The sequence below is a fragment of the Taudactylus pleione genome, unplaced genomic scaffold, assembly GCF_031769625.1.
Source record: "Taudactylus pleione unplaced genomic scaffold, aTauple2 ptg000089l, whole genome shotgun sequence".
Classification (NCBI taxonomy): domain Eukaryota; kingdom Metazoa; phylum Chordata; class Amphibia; order Anura; family Myobatrachidae; genus Taudactylus; species Taudactylus pleione.
In genome coordinates, this window is record NW_028284491.1 from 17,301,798 (window position 1) to 17,322,264 (window position 20,467).

Sequence of the window (20,467 nt, forward strand, 5' to 3'; positions counted from 1 at the left end):
CTGTTGTAATAGTAATAGACTTACCTGGCTATAGTATCTATGGCATACCGATGCAGTTACTGTCTACACAAGTAACCGGCAAATGCATTGCATGCATGGAACTAAATGCGTATGTCAATCTGAATGCACAGCCAAACTTTCCCTAGCCATACACTTGGTTTGATACCTGACATATTTATCAGTGCGCACTTCCACCAGCTCTGTACTTGGAGCAAAGATCCAACTGGATACAGGTGTATATGTATGTACACACAACTCTACAGCTCCCACCACACATCCTCACTGAATATAGCCTACATGAGAAAACCATATTCCCACACAGTCCCTCCTACTCAGGGGTCTATTTACTAAGCAGTGTTAGGAGACAGAGTGAAAAGTGATAAGGTGCCAGCCAATCAGCTCCTAACTGCCATCTCACAGGCTGTGTTTGAAAAATGACAGTTAGGAGCTGATTGGCTGGCACCTTATCACTTTTCACTCTGTCTCCTATCATTGCTTAGTAAATAGATCCCTCAGTTACAAGTGGTGATGAGAATTACATACATATTACTATTGCAAGCGTACGCTTGTATCTGACACATGCACAGTGTGGAAACATGCAATATACACTCTGCAACTGGACTTATGTTCAATTCTGCTTCATCTCCAATGTGACTGCTATCCAAAGTTAATTTGTCTTTCAGAAAATAATAACATACGTATGTAAAGTATACCTATCGCCCACACAATGCAGACAAAGCTACTTTCTGGTCTGCAGCTATACACAGATGAATGATGGGACCCAGCCATGATTGTTTTTATTATATCTGCCAACAGTATTTGGAGTCTAGTTTTCATGTTATGTTGTACCAATCACAGAGTACTGCAGTGCAGAGGTAAAAGTCACTGGATCATGTTAATCAGTTGTTGCAATATATACATATCATTTGTGCAATTTGGTAAAGATCAGCTCTGTAGGTCGTACCTGGAACTGGTTTTAAAGGTGCTGTGAGATGTCATACTGTCACCAAGGTACATGGTCTTGAGTCGTGTGTGTTCTTGCACCACCCTGTGGACACAATTGGAACAGCTAATGTACTGTAACGATAGAGGAACGAACTTCATTTATATACAGTAGAGGTGCATTTGATATCAGAGTCTTCTCGTTTCAGTATTAATATTCAGATATAAACATCTCTACTTTTGCCACTGACAGCTTGATTGACATGCATCACAGCCAGTATCCAAAGACAGTTGTGTATGACTGAATAGTTCCTCTCAGCCAGTATTATTCTGCATAGATCTAGAAATGGGAATGGAAAGTCTTTCTGGAAAATCATCTTATACTGGAATAGCTGCAGAGTTTGCCAACACAGATGTATTAAAGCAGTTACCCCAAAAGCAAATGAACAACAATGGAAAATGCAAGGCGATACTACAAAGAAAAATGTTTGCTTTACATAGCTTTGTATTACCTTATCCTGTTTCTATGGTGAACAGATAAGAGAGTTGCTAGAAAAAAATGAGAGGAAATAAAAGGCTGGATCAGAATTTTTTTTAATGTATTCATAATAATAGAAGAGTGTACAGTGGTGTCAATATTGTAACATGGATATCAAATTTAAAAAAAGAGCTCAATAAGTTTTCATTAGAATGGTTTTATTATCATTTGTGCAAAGAATTCTTCCATGTTATTGTAGAAAAGACATGATGGCCGGAATGTAATAGAATCAGATTTTGCCAAAGTAGCGGTTTTCTGGTGATTTTCCAATGAGTTGTACATGGAGTAATCTCTATATTGAAAGTCCCACAGGCCAGTGAGATTGCTGTATCCGCAGCTACTGTACCTGGCCTGTACCACTGAGGGTGAAAATAAAATAATAATAATTTTTTAAAAAATTCCTTCCCACTCTTTCATCCATTAGACCTAGGCCTTCAGCATCAGGTTTGGTTTCCTAAGGAGGGAGAGAGCCGAACTAACGGACAGCCTGCCTTCTTAAAAGAAAAAAAAGGCATCACCATTTGGTCCTGGTCCTGGTCACACTAATTTTGCGCCCCCATAATTTTGCCAATTTGAACCCAGAACATACGTACGGCAAATGCTTCGCTAGATAATGGCTAGATCAGTGGTTCCCAAACTGTGTGCCATGGCACCCTGGGGTGCCTTAGGTTGGTGGTCCAGTACCAAAGAAAATTATTTTTAGTCAGTGTGATCGGCAAAACCAGTACTAATGGCTGACAATTAAAAAAATATGTGGACAAAGAGAAGCATAGCCCTGTCAATCACAACATAACTGAACCTAAGGGTGATATATAAGCACAATTTACTTTATTTCATTTTGCTGAATTTCTCAATAAGAAACTTTTGGCCCAAGGGTGCCGTGGAAGAAAGACTGATACTCTAGGGCAACGTGCAACAAAAAAGTTTGGGAACCACTGTGCTACATCATATGTTAATACGACGGAATAAGTGAATAACATATGTGTGTGAAACATAATCTGCTAAGCCACGCTCTATTTGTGGTTTTTGGGGATTTTTTTTATTGTAACATGTCGCCAATTTGTACGTGTGATGATATATTTGGCCATGGATTCTGAAGCAAAATGGACGATCTCCAGGGGTTATTGCAAGCTGAGCCCCTAAAGATGCAAATGATAATGCACTGTTACTCCGCCTCACCGTCTCCCAGCCTCCTGTCAATCAGCGGCTGCCAGCAGCTCTCACGGAAAGCAGAGAAAAGAGGCGTTGCTGTAGAGGTGCAAACCCGGTGCTGATTGGCTGGAATCAACGTGGCTGTGAGCCTGGAATCAACGTGTTGGAGAAAGTATTCAAGGGAAGAGCGCCCCCTACAGCAGCAGCCTCACGTGTTATGCCGCCTGCGTGCCCTCCCTCATTATTTAATAGCTATCTCACGCAGCCAGGTGGCCAATCAGGAGCAGAACTTGGCAGAACGTAAACATTGTCCACACATGGCTAGGGCGCCAGGTCCATGTGAGTGCACAGACCACCAGTAGTGCATGAGAACTGCAGCCGGCGGCAGTCACCCCTATCTCGCTTTCCCAGGGTAACTTTGCCGTCTCTGTGTTCTCGTAGTTTTCTATATCAGCTATATCAAAGCATTTATTATGGTTTTTGCCTCTTTTTTTTGTTTTCATCATATTTTATACAGCTTTATTCCAAATTCTGTAATTTATTGCTGATTGACATCCGTCACAAAAGAATCACATTAATATCTTAATTAGTCTTTGAGATATTTAAATTCAAAGAGCGTCCTGGACAAAGGGACTAAGCAAATTATATATATATAAGATTATATGATAGTACTTTCATCTATGGAGGCATATTATTGCCATTTGGTATAATTAAAGATTGCAAATGCTAATCAGATGTATAACTCAAGTAAGCATTAGCAAAGCATTTATATACATCTTAATTTTATTCATTGTTATCATTGACTGTATACTCATCTTTGGATTTTACCTTCAGCTCCGAGAATAAAGTCATCTTCCAAGCTGTTTCCTTTGCTGTAAGACGCTGTAAGCAACACATTTGTTCATGTACAGTATTACAATGTTAGGGAATGAACAGTCTGCAATACATTAAAGCTGTACCACCACCTACCCCCTACGAAACTGTCATCCTAACTGACCAGAGGAGTATCTATAATGGGTGCAGGGTGTGCGGGGAACACGGGCCCCTGGGTCCAGGGGGGCCCCGCACCGCACCCTGCACCCATAATATTACTTACCTCTGCGAAGTCCCATGCCGGCGAGGGGGTCCGGCGCTGTAAAACGACTGAAAAAGGCTGCGGCGGCCATTTTCTCGTCGTTTGCGCATGCGCAGTACAGGGAAAATGACCACCGGTGCATACACTATAGACTTTGGGCACACTCTAGTGCCCAGAGTCTATAACTCCGGCGTTGGCCGCACACAGCTCAGTGCGCTGCCGGCTGCAGGGCGGAGAGGAGGGGGCCCGTGACGTAGACTGCACACGGGCCCCCTCCTCTCTAGAAACGCCCCTGCAACTGCCCCTCCCACTAACTGCACCTGCAGCTGTTTTCCTGTTCCTGGTGGGCGGGGACATGTCAGAATTACCAGTCACAAAATACAACACCTAAATACGATTTTGAGGTAAACTATAGTGAAATAGCAATGAGCTCCTGTAACATCTGTAGGGATAAATGTAAAATAAGAAACAAGGCGTTGCAGGTATGGGGTGATTGTGCACTTAGTGACAAAGGGGCCTATTCATTATGATTAAATATTTTACTCACCACAGGGGATACTGATCACTGTTGCAATTCAGCATTGCTCCAGTGCGGGAACGGCTCCTCCAGAAAACAGCTGTCCCCACGATTAGTAACACTAATACTTCTGTAGCAGCGTTACTAATCTCGCCCTTGTTGCCGGCTTCTGCATATGTGTGACCTGAGATAATACCTACGCAAAGCTGGGGAGGCAGTAAGGAGGCGGTGGAAGGATCCACTTGGATCCCTCTTCATAACCCCAGACCTCGTTCTCATAAACAAACTCCAAAAACGTTACGTTTTGGAATTTGCTGAATATTTGGCGATTTTATTGGACCCCTAATAATGAATGGCCAGTTACATAAAATATATGGATACTAGCGTTGTCAACTGTGTAACGGGCCATTAAGTGATGATAAATAGGCCCCGAAATTTTAAATTATGGGGTATACAGAGTTTAATGCTCATTTTGCTAAATACAAAATATGAAAATGTACAAGTTTGCACAGATAAAAATATTTTTCTTTACATGGCTCAGTATTTGTGTAATTACTATATTATAAATAAGACTACTTACTACACAGTTTGTAAATTAGTTAAACAGGTATAGTATATATTTATATTAGGGGTGTGCACCGGCCACTTTTCGTGTTTTGTGTTTTGGTTTTGGATCTGGATCTTTCTTCGTGTTTTGGATCTGGATTGGTTTTGCCAAAACCACCCTTGCGTGTTTTGGGTTCTGGGTTTTGTGTTTTGGATCTGTATTTTTTTGAAAAAAAGCATAAAAACAGCTAAAATCACAGAATTTGTAGGTTTTTCTGCTCCTATGCTATTATTAACCTCAATAACCTTAATTTCCACTCATTTCCAGTCTATTCTGAATACCTCACACCTCACAATAGTGTTTTTATGTCCAAAAGGTTGCACCGAGGTAGCTGGATGACTATGCTAAGCGACACAAGTGGGCGGCACAAACACGTGACCCATCTAGGCGTGAAACTGCAGTGGCAGACAGGATGGCATTGAAAAACGAGGCCCCAAACTGTACATAATGCAAAGAAAAAAAAGAGGTGCAAGATGGAATTGTCCTTGGGCCCTCCCACCCACCCTTATGTTGTATAAACAGGACATGCACACTTTAACAAACCAATCATTTCAGCGCCAGGGTCTGCCACACAACTGTGGCTGAAATGATTGGTTCGTTTGGGCCCCCACAAAACAAGCTGGCAATTTATCTGTCCCTGCACAAACTGGCTCTACGGAGGCAAGATGTCATCCTCATCCTCCTCATTCACCGATTCCTCACCCTCTTCAGTGTGTACATCCTCATCCTCACAGAGTATTAATTCGTCCCTGCTGGAACCACAGGTCCCTCTGTACGTTCTGGAGGCTGGTCTCCCTGGAAGAGTTGATAATTCATTTTATGAACATCATCTTCTCCACATTTTGTGGAAGCAACCTCCTACGCCTTTCGCTGACAAGGTTCCCGGCTGCACTAAACACTCTTTCGGAGTACACACTGGAGGGGGGGCAACTCAGGTAAAATAGAGCCAGTTTGTACAGGGACCTCCAAATTGCTTCTTTTTCCTGCCAGTACAGGTACGGACTGTCTGACATGCCTACTTGGATGCTGTCACCGATGTAATCCTTTAACAGACAGACGCACGCTTGTCGCTGCTGCTTTGAGGATTCAAGTGCGGCTACAGCCCACACAATTCACAAAGACAGAAAAAAAAAAGAATATTTTTATTGTTTGTGGAGCACACTTTGAGGGTTACACCACCCTTTAACAGACAGACGCACGCTTGTCACTGCTGCTTTGAGGATGCAAGTGCGGCTACAGCCCACACAATTCACAAAGACAGAAAAAAGAAGAAGAATATTTTAATTGTTTGTGTAGAACACTTTGAGGTGTCACCACCCTTTAACAGACAGACGCACGCTTGTCGCTGCTGCTTTAAGGATGCAGGTGCGGCTACAGCCCACACAATTCACAAAGACAGAAAAAAAAAGAACAATATTTTAATTGTTTGTGTAGCACACTTTGAGGGTGTCACCACCCTTTAACAGACAGACGCACGCTTGTCGCTGCTGCTTTGAGGATGCAGGTGGAATCTAGATGGGATTTGGAACCGAGGACACACTACCTCCATCAATTGTCTAAATCCCACTGCACTAATGTCGGATACCGGACGCACGTCTAACACCAACATAGCAGTCAAGGCCTCAGTTATACGTTTTGCTTCAGGATGACTGCTGTCGTACTTCATCCTCATCGCTAGGGACTGTTGGAGGGTCAATTGTTTAGTAAAAGTAGTGATGTTCCTACTTCCTCTCTGGGATGATGAACAACTCCCAGCAGCAGCAACAGCACTAGGAGGAAGTGGTTCTTGATCTTTCCCTATTTTATTTTTATCGGAGAAAGTTTGGTCCTCCATTTATGTTATATTGATATATATACGTGCGGCTAAAGCGCACACAAACACAGAAAATTATTTTTTTTTTGGTTTGGACTGTAGTGTACTTTCGGGGGTTACAGCACCCTTAACGGTCAAGCCAGCCGGCCCTTTACTTATGACACAGGCGCACGCTTGGCACTACTTTGTTGATGCACGTGCGGCTACTGCGCACACAATTCACAAACACAGAAAATAATTTTTTTTTTGGTTTGGACTGGAGTGTACTTTCGGGGGTTACAGCACCCTTAATGGTCAAGCCAGCCGGCCCTTTACTTATGACACAGGCGCACGCTTGGCACTACTTTGTTGATGCACGTGCGGCTACTGCGCACACAATTCACAAACACAGAAAATTATTTTTTTTTTGGTTTGGACTGTAGTGTACTTTCGGGGGTTACAGCACCCTTAACGGTCAAGCCAGCCGGCCCTTTACTTATGACACAGGCGCACGCTTGGCACTACTTTGTTGATGCACGTGCGGCTACTGCGCACACAATTCACAAACACAGAAAATAATTTTTTTTTTGGTTTGGACTGGAGTGTACTTTCGGGGGTTACAGCACCCTTAACGGTCAAGCCAGCCGGCCCTTTACTTATGACACAGGCGCACGCTTGGCACTACTTTGTTGATGCACGTGCGGCTACTGCGCACACAATTCACAAACACAGAAAATAATTTTTTTTTTGGTTTGGACTGGAGTGTACTTTCGGGGGTTACAGCACCCTTTAACGGTCAAGCCAGCCGGCCCTTTACTTATGACACAGGCGCACGCTTGGCACTACTTTGTTGATGCACGTGCGGCTACTGCGCACACAATTCACAAACACAGAAAATAATTTTTTTTTTGGTTTGGACTGGAGTGTACTTTCGGGGGTTACAGCACCCTTAACAGTCAAGCCAGCCGGCCCTTTACTTATGACACAGGCGCACGCTTGGCACTACTTTGTTGATGCACGTGCGGCTACTGCGCACACAATTCACAAACACAGAAAATAATTTTTTTTTTGGTTTGGACTGGAGTGTACTTTCGGGGGTTACAGCACCCTTAACGGTCAAGCCAGCCGGCCATTTACTTATGACACAGGCGCACGCTTGGCACTACTTTGTTGATGCACGTGCGGCTACCGCGCACACAATTCACAAACACAGAAAATAATTTTTTTTTGGTTTGGACTGGAGTGTACTTTCGGGGGTTACAGCACCCTTTAATGGTCAAGCCAGCCGGCCCTTTACTTATGACACAGGCGCACGCTTGGCACTACTTTGTTGATGCACGTGCGGCTACTGCGCACACAATTCACAAACACAGAAAATATATTATTTTTTTAGCACTTGGGGGGAGCACCCCTGATGGACAGAGCACCCCCTGGACAACACTGCAGCACTCCTTTAGGACTGGGACACTGCACAGGACTTTGGAGTGGACACAGCCCCTATGGAGAACTGACTGCACAACACAGTCCAGCCAGCCCCTATGGACTTTGAAGTAGTGGACACAGCCCCTATTAACAACAGCAGCACAGCACAACACAGCCAGCCCCTATGGACTTTGAAGTAGTGGACAACAGCAGCACTACACTACACTACACTACACAGCCCTAACTCCCACCCTCCCTCTTCACTGTCCACAGCCGAGTGAGAAAATGGCGCCGACGTGGGTACCTTATATAGGATCCAAAACCCGCGAGACTCGGAAGGCGGGATGATGACGTTTTGCCTCGATTTCAGATCCGAGTCAGGCGGGAAAAGTCGAGCCTGATTCGGATCGGACTCGGATCGGGGGGGCTCGGGGGGGTTCGGATTTCAGAAATCCGAACCCGCTCACCCCTAATTTATATATATAGTATATAATTATAATTTGACAAATATAAGGAAGATAGTTCTCTGAGCAAAAGAGAAGTCACTAAAGTAAATATAAAATATGACTTTTTTATATTTAAATGCATATTTCTCTCTAACATTTAGAGACTTGTGTTTATGTGCAATGATTGTCCCTAAACTACTGTATCTGTGTGTTTACTTTAATGCAGAAATTAACCTGTGATTCTTACTAATACAGAAATCACTTTCTGTCCTTCAGCACCTGCAGCAGCCGTCCCCAGTTTTCTTTGGAGATGGTTTTTAACAAGTTCTTCAGATGGCGTTAGCCCATTGGCTGCAATGGGGCTGCCTGCAGGAGAGCTATCTTGTGATCCTCATCCGGTGGGCTGCAGGAGGTTTCGCGCATACGCAGCTGGAAAAAACGCACATGTGCAGTAGCCACAAGGGGGGTCCATAGGTGGAAGTAAAGAGATCACATTTGCTTTGCTTCTTCCTGATCACTGGGTGGGCTCTGTCCTGACGATTTATAATAATACCTTTAAACAAATAAAGAATTCTTATTGTCATGATATGTGGCAATAAGGATTCCTATTATTCGGGGGCAGACTTCTATTTATAATAAATATGCCCTGAAGGCTCTTTTAGAAAACCAATGGGGAAAGATTACAGTCTATTAAGACCTACAAAGTGTAATGGTGGTTATGTACAAAAAGCTGCACTACAGACAATTCTGTACATATTCTTTTTTTTTTTCCTTCTGCATTTGAACCCCTCTATTTGGGTATCCCAAATACTGTATATACAAATATGTACAAGCCTGAATACCAGGTGTGTTCTCAGCATAAGTGTGAACTCATCATAAGACCAAGTGGGTTATGCCTGAAATGTAAAAGGACAATGCTTTAATGGCCATGTTTTGCTAGTAAAAGCATTACCCTTCTAAAGTTTGGGCATACAGCTGTGTCCTCATACACCTATTGCTGCTCCGTCATAGGTAGCAATTCCCGTACTTTAGTACTTTTTTCAGAATTTTTTATTTTTTTTTGAATTTTTGCTCATCTATCCCGTGTCTACGGCGTGCACGTGCACACCATAGACTTCAATTGGGAGTAAGCCGTGAGAGCTGCACTTTGCCGCAATGCGTGTGCCTGTGCGCACGCATCGTGGCAACAATGTAGATGGCTACATCTGTATTTTTTGTCGAAAAGGAACTGGTATAAAGAAGCAGATTAGGCATAACGCTGTGTGGTGCGAGCCACTCCTATAGAAGTTCTGTCTTTTGCTTTTTTAGTATTTTTACCCATATAGAGGTACAAGTCACACAACCCTAGTTACAGCCATGCTTCTGGCCCCTCTGCATGTCACCTAGATCAAGGACCATAACGCACATATAACATTACATATGGGTCAAACTGAAAGACTAATTTATTCATTTTTGGATGTATTTTACAAAACTGAGCTCCTCTCTCCATAAAAAGTAAAACAGCTTGTTATATAAACTGTGACATGCCGGAATGTCTCTAGAAGATACATGAAGTACAGTAGATACAGTACCAGAAAGGTTTTATCATGTGAATTATTATCTATATTTACGATTACAGGAAACAGAGAGGATATTAGTCATCTGCCCTTATCAGTATAAATGACATTATGTGGGGACCACAGTACAAAAGCCACAAAGTGAAATTCAAACTCTGTTGTCATTATGAAAATTAGCTTACTTTTAAGGTCTAATACTGCCAGCCAGTGGGAGGCGAAAGGGGTGATATAGCAAATATTTCGAAAGAGTTAAAATGGAGAAGTTACCCATAGCAACCAGCTTCTGTCATTTTATAGACTGTGCTAGATAATGATAGCCAGAAGCTGATTGGTTGCAATTGCCTTCTTTTTCTCTCTGGAAGATTTTAGAGCCAACAAATATCTATACAATTTATATCACTTAGAGTTGTGCCCAATGTGTCTTCAGACCTCACCAGATGCCCTTCAGACTTCACCACGTTATCAGACTTCCTCACATGCCATCAGACATCTTCACATGTCCATTATAGGTCCATAAGAACTCCCCACCTGCCCCCTGGACCTCCATACATTGGCCTCAGATCTACCCTCATGTCACTCAGATCTTCCTGTAAACCCACATGAAAATTACAGTCCCTTAAGACCTTCCCACATACCCCCCAACACCTTCTGACATGCACCTCTGACCTCTCCACTTACCCATCAGATCTCCTTACATGCCAACATCAGAAATCCCCCAGATGCCTATCAGACCCGCCCATCTGCCTGTCACACAGTTTGCCTTTACAGCTGGAGTGCAGGGGAAGGAAAGAGAGCACATTACACTCCCTTCTCCTCCTCCTCCTTGTACAAAGCAACCAATCACCTTCTAACTGTCAATTTCAGATCCAGTCAGAATGTTGACATGGACATAAGATTGTCAAAAAGTCGACATTCACACATGTCAACATGGTTAAAATGTTGACATGTTCATAATGCCGACAGCACATTTTTAAAATTATTTTTAGAGTTAGGTTTTAGGGTTAAGGCTAGGGTTTGAGGGTTAGGCTAAAATATGTAAAGAAAATGTGTGTCGACGGTCTGGTGTCGACATGTGAAAAGTCGACATAATGAATATATTGACATTGTAACCATGTCAACATTTGTAAATGCCGACACATTGCTTGTCGACCGAATGCCCTTTTTGACATTCTGACTGTCGACATTCAGAACCTGTCAATATTCTGGTGTCGACATTCTGAATGCCGACTTTTTATACTGATTGGTTGCTTGGGGCAACTTTTCCATTTTGTCTCTCTGTCCAAGGCGTGATATATCTCCCCTTTATTTTTTTAACCAAAGAAGGCAATAAATCAGATTAGGTGCAGTCAGCTGGGAATAATCTGCTTCTGCCAGAGCCCAGAACACCTGCAACTGGCAGTTACTGTGCATTTATAGGTCCAAAGAGCAGTATGGGGTAAATTTACTAAGAGTTGTGTCCTGCCCGTGTCTGTTCATTTCTAAACATGGGTTGGAACGATCAGAATCAGGAATTTAAAAAAACAAAAAAATTTGGGAATTTACCAAGCTCCTGTGTTTGTCAGGATTATGTTTCCCGATGGTGTATGTCAGTGGTTCTCAAACTCGGTCCTCAGGACCCCACACAGATCACGTTTTCCAGGTTACCCAGCAGGTGCACAGGTGTATTCATTACTCACACACACATTTTGAAAGATCCACAGGTAGAGATAATTATTCACTTGTGATTCTGTGAGGAGACCTCGAAAACATGCATTGTTTGGGGTCCTGAGGACCGAATTTGGGAACCTGTGGTGTATGTGATCGTCCTACCCATGTTTAATCCTGTGTTTCCTGTCCATGTCTCCCTCCTGAACAAGCAGCCTGCACCCTCATCAAAGCATAACCAGCCCATGGCTCCTGACCCAGTCCTGGTTCTACAAATACAGGAAAAAAAACTTGTTCCCCCGTATTTTAGGAACCAGCACTGGGCTCCCAGAGCCAGTCCTTGTTTTAAAAATAGGGGAAAAAATACATGGGGTTCCCCCTATTTTAAAACCAGCATTGGACTCAAATCTAGCCGGGGTGTAATGCCACAGCCAGGACACCCTTTCTGTCATTCCCCGGGACCGCCAACCATTCAGAGGAACCCTACATGTTTTTTCCTTTGTATTTTTAGAACCAGGACTGCCCGGAGCGGTTATGCTTTGGGGAGGGGATTGTATTTTTCTTTTAAATTAACCATTTATTGAACCCCAAAGGCAGAAATATACACGGATCACACTGATTTGTGTATGCTGATTTGTGTATGCTTCTGCTAGACACGCAGCTCAGGAGGGGTCTATTTGTAAGTTCTATTTTTACACCATGTTTGGTTTTACTACACCTGTCATTCTAATCACGATTTTTGGTAAATTCCCATGGTGTTTTCCTGTCTAGGGAAAGTACTGCCGTGTTCAAACAATGGTGTAATAATTTCTAGTTGTATTTTTGGGTGCATGTTACTTGCACCCAAAATCGTCCGTGATCAACTCTTAAGATACAGAAAATACCACGTTTTTTTAATAGTAAATTCCTGTGTTGGAAAAATGGACTGATACATCCCTTTACATTTTAAAAGCAAAAACATTCAAAATAATACTAACAGCCCTAAAGTTGAACTTGTATTTATACAATTGAGTCATGGTAATTATAATGTCTTATAAACTGAGAGTTTACCTTTGGGATGAAGTAACACCTCTTCATGTGTATTTTCCACAGATGAGCTGTGGGACAGTGAACATAAATTATTTGTCACAATCATTGCACCATATTATTATTATTATTATTATTAATAATCAGTTTTCAAAAACAGAAGCACATTTATATTTATTTATACACATGCTCCAGGGACACTGCTGGGCTGGTGCTGTTTCATATGTTACTCCTAGCTCAAGCTCAGTGGAGATTTTAACCTTTTACGGGTGGGGGGGTTTCCCGGTTTCCACTATTATATTCTAATTTACTGGATTGTACATTTCCACCTGCAATGTCATTTACATCTCTGTTTTTCATCCATGTTTTTACAGGAGCAGGTAATTTTTAGTTTTGTTAGTCTTAAAGCTGGTCTCTGATTACACATTAGCAGGGCTGATAAGAGATCATCCAGGACCTGGTACTAAGAGGGGGAGCATAACGTGTGGGGGTAGCCACGCCCCATAGGGTGCCCTTTGCAGAACCTGAGGGTGTAGATGTGCCATCTTGGGGGGGGGGGGGGGGGGGGGTGACTATGCCCTCCTAGAGGTACTAGCCCCCAGAGAAGCCTGAGTACTTTGTGCCCTTGCTAACTCTTGATGCCTCTGCACAGTTGGGTTATGTTGAATCTAGTGCCAAAAACAATAACAAGCACTGATGTATATTTGAAAGATACAAAAATAAATGAATGTCAACTGAAGTTAGAAAACCAATTGGGCAACTTTTGAGGGTTCCATCTTTTGAGCCCTCTGCTGTTGCTGAGAACTGTCTTACACAAGATTCTATTCTTTAAGAATCAGAGTCTAGAAAGATTTCAAATAGGACAGGACACGTACCCGTCACAGCTATACGTTTGAGTGTCACTGTTCTGTCTATACTGTCCCTATGCTTTGAAGATTCGCGTATGATTACAATCTTCAAAAAGATTTAATCTCAATAAAACGCCATTCTGGTAGTGACAGGGAGGGTTTCAATTATAAAGTCTCGTAAATGTAGAACTTATTTGGCTGCAACAACAGCTCACACTGACTTGTCAACATTCAGAAGGTCAACAGTCAGAAAGTCGACACTACAAGGTTGACAGTCTCTAAATGTTGACAGTCAGAATGTCAACATGGTAAATAGGTCGACAACCAATATGTCGACATACATATAGGTCAACATGGTTAAAATGTCATCATTCAACATTTGTTTAGGGTTAGGTTTACGGTTAGGAGTTAGGCTAAAATAAGCAAATAATACACGTCAACATTTTGTTTGCGACCTACTGTAAATGCATGTCGACATAGTGGTCGACCTATTGTCTATGTTTGACATTCTGTGGACCTTCAGACCCTGTAGACATTCTGGTGTCGATACACTGAATGTCAACAAGTTGTACCACACCCCTCACACTATAAAATGATAACCTCATTGCGGGGTACTAAGCCCTGGAGATAGATAAATTGCACGGAGATAAAGTACAAACCAATCAGCTCCTGTCACTTTACAGGCTGTCTTTGAAAAATGAGTTAGGAGCTGGTTGGTACTTTATCTCCATTCACTTTTATCTCTCTCCAAGGCTTAGCAGATAGACCCCCTTTATATGATAATAGTACAATGCTACTGTCAGTTATACATGTTCCAAACATCTTATCAAACTGACAGAATAAGAAGATGAGATTTGTATCAGCACAGAGAACAAGGCAAGTGGTGCTGTACAGATTTCCTTCTGTACTGGTTACAAAAGTCTGTAATTGTTTAGTATACTGCATAGTTATACAAAAAGACAGGGGCATGGTCAGGGTCAAATTGTTCTCTAATATTATTTATATTAAATATATATTGTTACTAAAATCTCTAAGACATAAGAGCACAGACTGTTCTATGTAACGTATCTCATTAGTGTAGTGTAATTGGCTTCTACATGCTCCAGCTATTCGCTGATTCTATAACACAAAACCTCATTATCTAAAGTAATGAGAACCCAGAAGCCATGCACACTTAACTGTATTTATTGCAATGAAGCAAAACCTAAAGGTGAATTCTGTTTATATGGTGGTTTTATATATATATATATATATATATATATATATATATATGTACAGGGTGCCTTCCTGAATTACCAGCCCTGTGCAGGGATGGAAACACAAAATATGTAACAAGATAGGCGGCACTTTAGCGACTTAAAAAAAGTACAATAGACCCCATGAAATAAGGTCAACGTTTCAGAACACTTTACTTGGGTCCTGACGAAAGAACCCAAGTAAAGTGTTCTGAAATGTTGACCTTATTTCATGGGGTCTATTGTACTTTTTTTAAGTCGCTAAAGTGCCGCCCATTTTGTTACATATATATATATATATATATATATATACAGTATTTACTATTTGGGCAAAGAAGACAGAGCGGTCTGATTCTGAGACGCATGCAAGCCAGAGCTGTGACCTATCTATGTAGTGAGTATAAATTGTGGGCTTGATTCAGAGCTGTACGCTATGCCGATGTTTTCATAGTTGAGCGATTATCGTCCGTCTGCTCATGTGTCTGAGTCACAATGTGTATGTGTCAAGGAACATTATCGAAGTCGCTCACAGCAACTATTTATTCGCAGTGTGATTGACACTCAGGGACCATTTGGGATAGGTAATTGGGAGTGGAGGAAAGGAAAGCAGACGAGTCGCGACCATTTCGGGGGCTTGTCACATCCTGCTTCTGCGATCCTGTATGCAAGGAATATGGCTCATCTGGCGTCTCAATTCCCATACCCATTCTGTGGGACTATAGACTCACTTAGGGCTGCAACAATTGAATGATCTGTGACCAATGCTGCATCCTTGCACGCAGATGCCGCAACATTTCCCGCAGATGGCGGTGTGGGACCTCCTAACCTTTGGGCCCCATAATGACCACCCCCTTTTGTACCCACTATACTGTAGAGCCGCTATTGCTCCTGTATCACAGTACTAAACTAGTTGTGCAATGGACCTTTTACAATGAAATCTCACACAACTTGAAAGAGGAATATAGGAATGAGCTTACTAGAGAATGACACACTGAACCACACCAGCCTCAAAGGGGCTACAAACACATTTTAGGTGACTAACTTTATAATTATCTTCAACCACAAATTGTGCCATTGGCGTTGCTCTTCATGTAGCCATGGCAACATCTGAGAGGGATGTTAGGATATGGAAAGCTGATGCTCCCTTCCTTGGTGAGTACAAACAGCAGAGCAATAGACAGATCAAGAGTTAAGGTGACCCAGTGACGAGCAAGAGGGGGAAGCAAGTAATGATTACCTGGGCCCTGATACCTGTAGGGGCCCGGGATGGCAGGGAGTTGCTATACCTTGGTGATGCCACCACTATGCTGTGGTCACTAAACAGACACACAAAATATGCATTTAAGAGATCAAGAGATGAGGGGGCATAGCCGTGCCCTTACATATGGCCATGCTCTCCACAGCACCAGGGCCCGCCAGGAGTCTCAGCAGCCTTGGTGATAAGGTAAGTGTGATACTTTGAGGGTGTTAGAAAGTTAGTGGGGAGATTATGATGACAAACGTACAGGTGTATGAAACAAATTCATCCATATAGCAAACTTACTAACCGTCACGATTTCAGGGAACTGTCACCATTCTGCTGTCTGTATGTTCACTCTGATCTGTTGGCAGGGTCGGACTGGCCCACAGGGGTACAGGGGAAACTCCCAGTGGGCCCCACTGCCTGAGGGCCCATCCCCTCCTCTAGGGATCAAATTCCAGACTGTGCACTTGTATTATATTGCACAGGACTTTGGTGTATTTTCTACAATGCATTGCTGTTATTAATCTGGTACATTATTATGCATTCACTAGCAATATTTACCATATCTATATATTTTAAGGGGCCCAGACCCAATTTGGAGGCTGGCCACACCCCTAAGTATGGGCCCCAATCACTGCATTCCCCTGGTGAGCTCTTCATGCCCCAGTCCGACACTGTCTGTTGGAGACTGGAAGGTATCTCCATAAAAACACCAAGAAAACTGTGGTTCTATGCAAAATCTTCACACCAGGCAGTAGTCAGCCATGCCTGTAATGATGTGGTCACGCCCCTGGAATTCTATAGCCACACCCATTGGGCCAATTTTGGGAGGTATACATACATATATGCATGCTAGCACAGTGGTTAGTTTGATTCTCTCACAGCAATGGGGTCATGGGTTTGGTTACAACCACAGCCATACCTGTGTGGAGTTTGTGGTTCCTCATCACAATCCAAATCCAAACTCATACCCATAGATTAATTAGTTTCTGACAAAAATAATAGCTAGTGTGATAGGGAACATACAGTAGGTTGGACGATCCACTGGGGCAGGGACTGATGTGAAATATTAAATATTCTGCCTAATATCTGTATGCTATATAAATAACTGAGAATAAATAAATTATGCACAACTATCAGATTTATTTTGCATTTTCATTTTTGTTTTGGTTTATTCCTCCCCTCTTCCTGGCAAAAGTAGTTTGATGAGGTCCCATCCCCAAAATGAATGTTGGCTTCTGATTGGAGAAAACTGTTTTTTGCAAAACCACTTAATAATTTAATATGTCTGAACATCACAAATATATTAGAACCAATGACAGGTTTGAATATATGTAAATGCAAAGTTACTCTATTATATTCTACACAACATAATGAATGAAGACATTTTTGTGTTATTTCCTTTTTAGTGCTCTTACATCTGAGGGTATGCAGGTATAACAGAAGGAAGTACTCCCAGCATATGCGGTCAGCATGTTGAAACTCCCACAGTGACTCTCCTGACACAGGTCTAAAGCTACTATACTTATAGCAATTTCACCATGTGGGTATTAACTCCCAGAATTCAGCAACTGCAAACTGTTTCAGAAGTTAATCACACGCTGTCATGTGTAACAGTTCTGTGATATAAGGAGCAAAATAATATTAATATACATATGACTTTGGCTGTATATAGTGGAGATACGCAAATCAAAATCCTGGTTCCTAACATGATCCCATTTGATGTCATTATTCAAATGTATTTTCAATCAAATTAAGTTAATCAGTTGATGTCAAAATATTTCTAATGCTGGGCATACACTATACAATTATCTGTCAGATATCTGTCCGACACTGGAAAACAGATAAAAATGGTTGTTCAGACAAATTGGTTAAAACACACGAATTTAACCAATTTGAGCAATTGTTTTTTGTCCGTTTTCCAGTGTTTAAATTTAAAACCATATGATCGACTGTCATTTGCTCCCACACATTACCAGGTTTTCATTCCAACCAGCCTGATTGGACAGATAATTGCATAGTGTAACTTTGATAACTTAATTAGGCTCAGGTTACTGCAATCTTATCACACTAATACCCCTTTTACACCAGAGCCAAAAACCAGGTCATTGCAGGGTTAACCTGGGTTGCTTCTAGCAGGGGTATTCAATATGGGAGCGAAAAGTCCGTGCTGGACTTTTCGCTCCACATCGGAGCTTTTCCTGGTATAAAGTATCAGGCTCGCGCCCGCTTTATCCCCGTATTCAATTAAAAAGCTAAGAAAACGGGAGCCGGCTTAATAGGATCGGCGAAAAAAAATGTGATTTACATGGAATAAATTGTAGGACCCCCTAAAGCTGTCAAAACATGGGGGATCACTATGGGTACCCCCGTTTTAGCCTGCAAATGAAAGTCGGAGTTTTAAATAGCCACGGCAGGTGTTTTTTTCCCGACATTGAAGAAGTGATGCAGAAGAGCACTTAAGTTATTTTTTTCATTTTTTTAAGTGGTCCCATCAAATTTGGGGTACATTAAAATGGGTACTAGCATATTTGTAAGTCCTTAAAGTGTTTTTTTTTTTTTAAATCTGCAAAAATGCACCTGCCGCTAATAGCCTATTCTAGAAAACATCTGCCGCATACTTGCAGAATAGCCCTGAACCTATTTCCCTATTTTTTTTTTCACCCCAAATTTTTTTATTAATTTTTTGGGGTGTCCCTACTTTTTTTTAAAACTTTTCTTGACACACTTATTTTTTAAAATGTCATTCCCAGGGGTGAAGGCTATTTTTTTAAGCCTGCACCCCTAAACCCCAACTGTGCACTTTTTTTGCCACCTATTCAGTGGTGAAAAGTTATCCCCGTTTTTTTTCAAAGACTTTTCCATCCTGCGAAAAGTCTTTGAAATTGAATACGGGGATAATTGAAATCGGTGAAAATGACGTCATCAGCGATAATTTATCACCGATTCCGAAATTTTCTCTCCAAATTGAATACCCTTGTAGGTGTAAAAGGGGCCAGGCTTAGATTCCCGGGTCGAGTGATCCGGCAATCCAACACAGGTAACTTGCAGGGTTTAACACGGGAACGACCCGTGAAACCCTGCAGTGTAAACGGGTAACCTGGATCGTCCGTTTACAGCATGGGGACTTCCTGGTTTCTCAGTGCTAGGAGATGATGTCATCTCCAAGCACCGTGAAAAGTGTTCCACTGCACTCAAGTGCAGTGTTAACGGTGCCAATCCGGGAATAACCCGAATCGGCGCCGTAGTGGAAAAGGGGTATGTCCAGGGTCTGACCCGGATTCAGACCCGCTTGCTAGGATGTGTTCGCACGCAGCCAGCCGATGTTTGCAATGTACGCATGCGTACGCATCGCAGTGCGCGTGCGCAAACCAGTCTATGTGATCGTGAAGCGATCGCCCCTTAAGGATAGAAGGCTCGCTAGGTTGAGTGACAGGATAAGCCATTTGTGGGTGGTGACAGGGGCTGGTCGATTGAAACGGGGGAGTGGAGGTGCGAACGCAGGCGTGTCTGGGCATCTTAACACCGTTTCAGAGGTGTGCATAATTAAGACTGGGCGTCATAGTACATGTCACATAGTTGAATTACACACTGAAGCACTCACAGTGCTTGCGGTAGGGTGTAGTCAACCACAAGTGCTGCATACACTTCCGATGGTACTCGATGTTACCAGTGGTGGCATACACTTCCTGAGATGACGTGTATAAGTGGGCGTCTTAAGACTGACTGGTGGCCGTCTAAATACACACCGCGATCGCACGCCAAGACATAGTCGGCATGCTAATGCCTTGCCGTGCGATCGCCGGATTTGTTTACCTTGGTAGCTGACAGCTGCATGCGTACGCATCTAGCTAGCGGGTCTGAATGGAGCCCCGTGTTCCAAATCTCGGGTCAGACCCTGGGCTTAGGTGGAAAAGCAGAACACGAGGAAAGAACAGCAGGAGAGTATTGTGTTGTGCTGAATGATTGATGTAAGGGAACCATGCATAATACAGTAACACCACTTTATAGAAGATACCGTAAACCATTCATAGTTAAGTATCACAGAAACTGATTTGTGAAATGACTCAGCACATTTAACATATACTGTAATATATATATAGAAATAGGTATATTAAAAAAAAAAGTATCAGCTGCGCTTATCATTACGAGGATATACATAAACTTACCGGGAATCCTGCAGCCAGCCCTGTACCAATTCCATGGGGCATCCTTCTGGAAGGAGAGGTTTCCAGTGTTATAGAGACATATCACTTATTTACAGCAACCTCAATGCTTTAGGGAAGTAGGAAAGACATATGACTCTATTTATCAATCTTTTTTTTACTAAAATAATGTGAAATTCAAAATGTCGACATGCACATGTTGACATGGTCTGAATGTCAACATTGACATAACATCGAGATGTTCAACATGTCAGCACT

At 42.4% G+C, this 20,467-nt stretch overlaps 1 protein-coding gene across 1 annotated transcript in view; it reads right to left on the reverse strand.

The window, feature by feature from the left end:
• Window positions 1–20,254, reverse strand: part of TESPA1 (thymocyte expressed, positive selection associated 1) — a 37,886-nt gene extending 17,632 nt beyond the window's left edge. The window contains exons 1-5 of the mRNA XM_088469307.1: window positions 20,213–20,254; window positions 12,742–12,788; window positions 3,461–3,514; window positions 1,455–1,491; window positions 965–1,048 (exon numbers count right to left, since the gene is read on the reverse strand). Coding sequence (XP_088325433.1) covers window positions 965–1,048; window positions 1,455–1,491; window positions 3,461–3,514; window positions 12,742–12,788; window positions 20,213–20,247 — 257 coding nt within the window. The 5' untranslated portion in view covers window positions 20,248–20,254. The remainder of the gene's footprint in view (window positions 1–964; window positions 1,049–1,454; window positions 1,492–3,460; window positions 3,515–12,741; window positions 12,789–20,212) is intronic.
• Window positions 20,255–20,467: the final 213 nt, after the last annotated feature.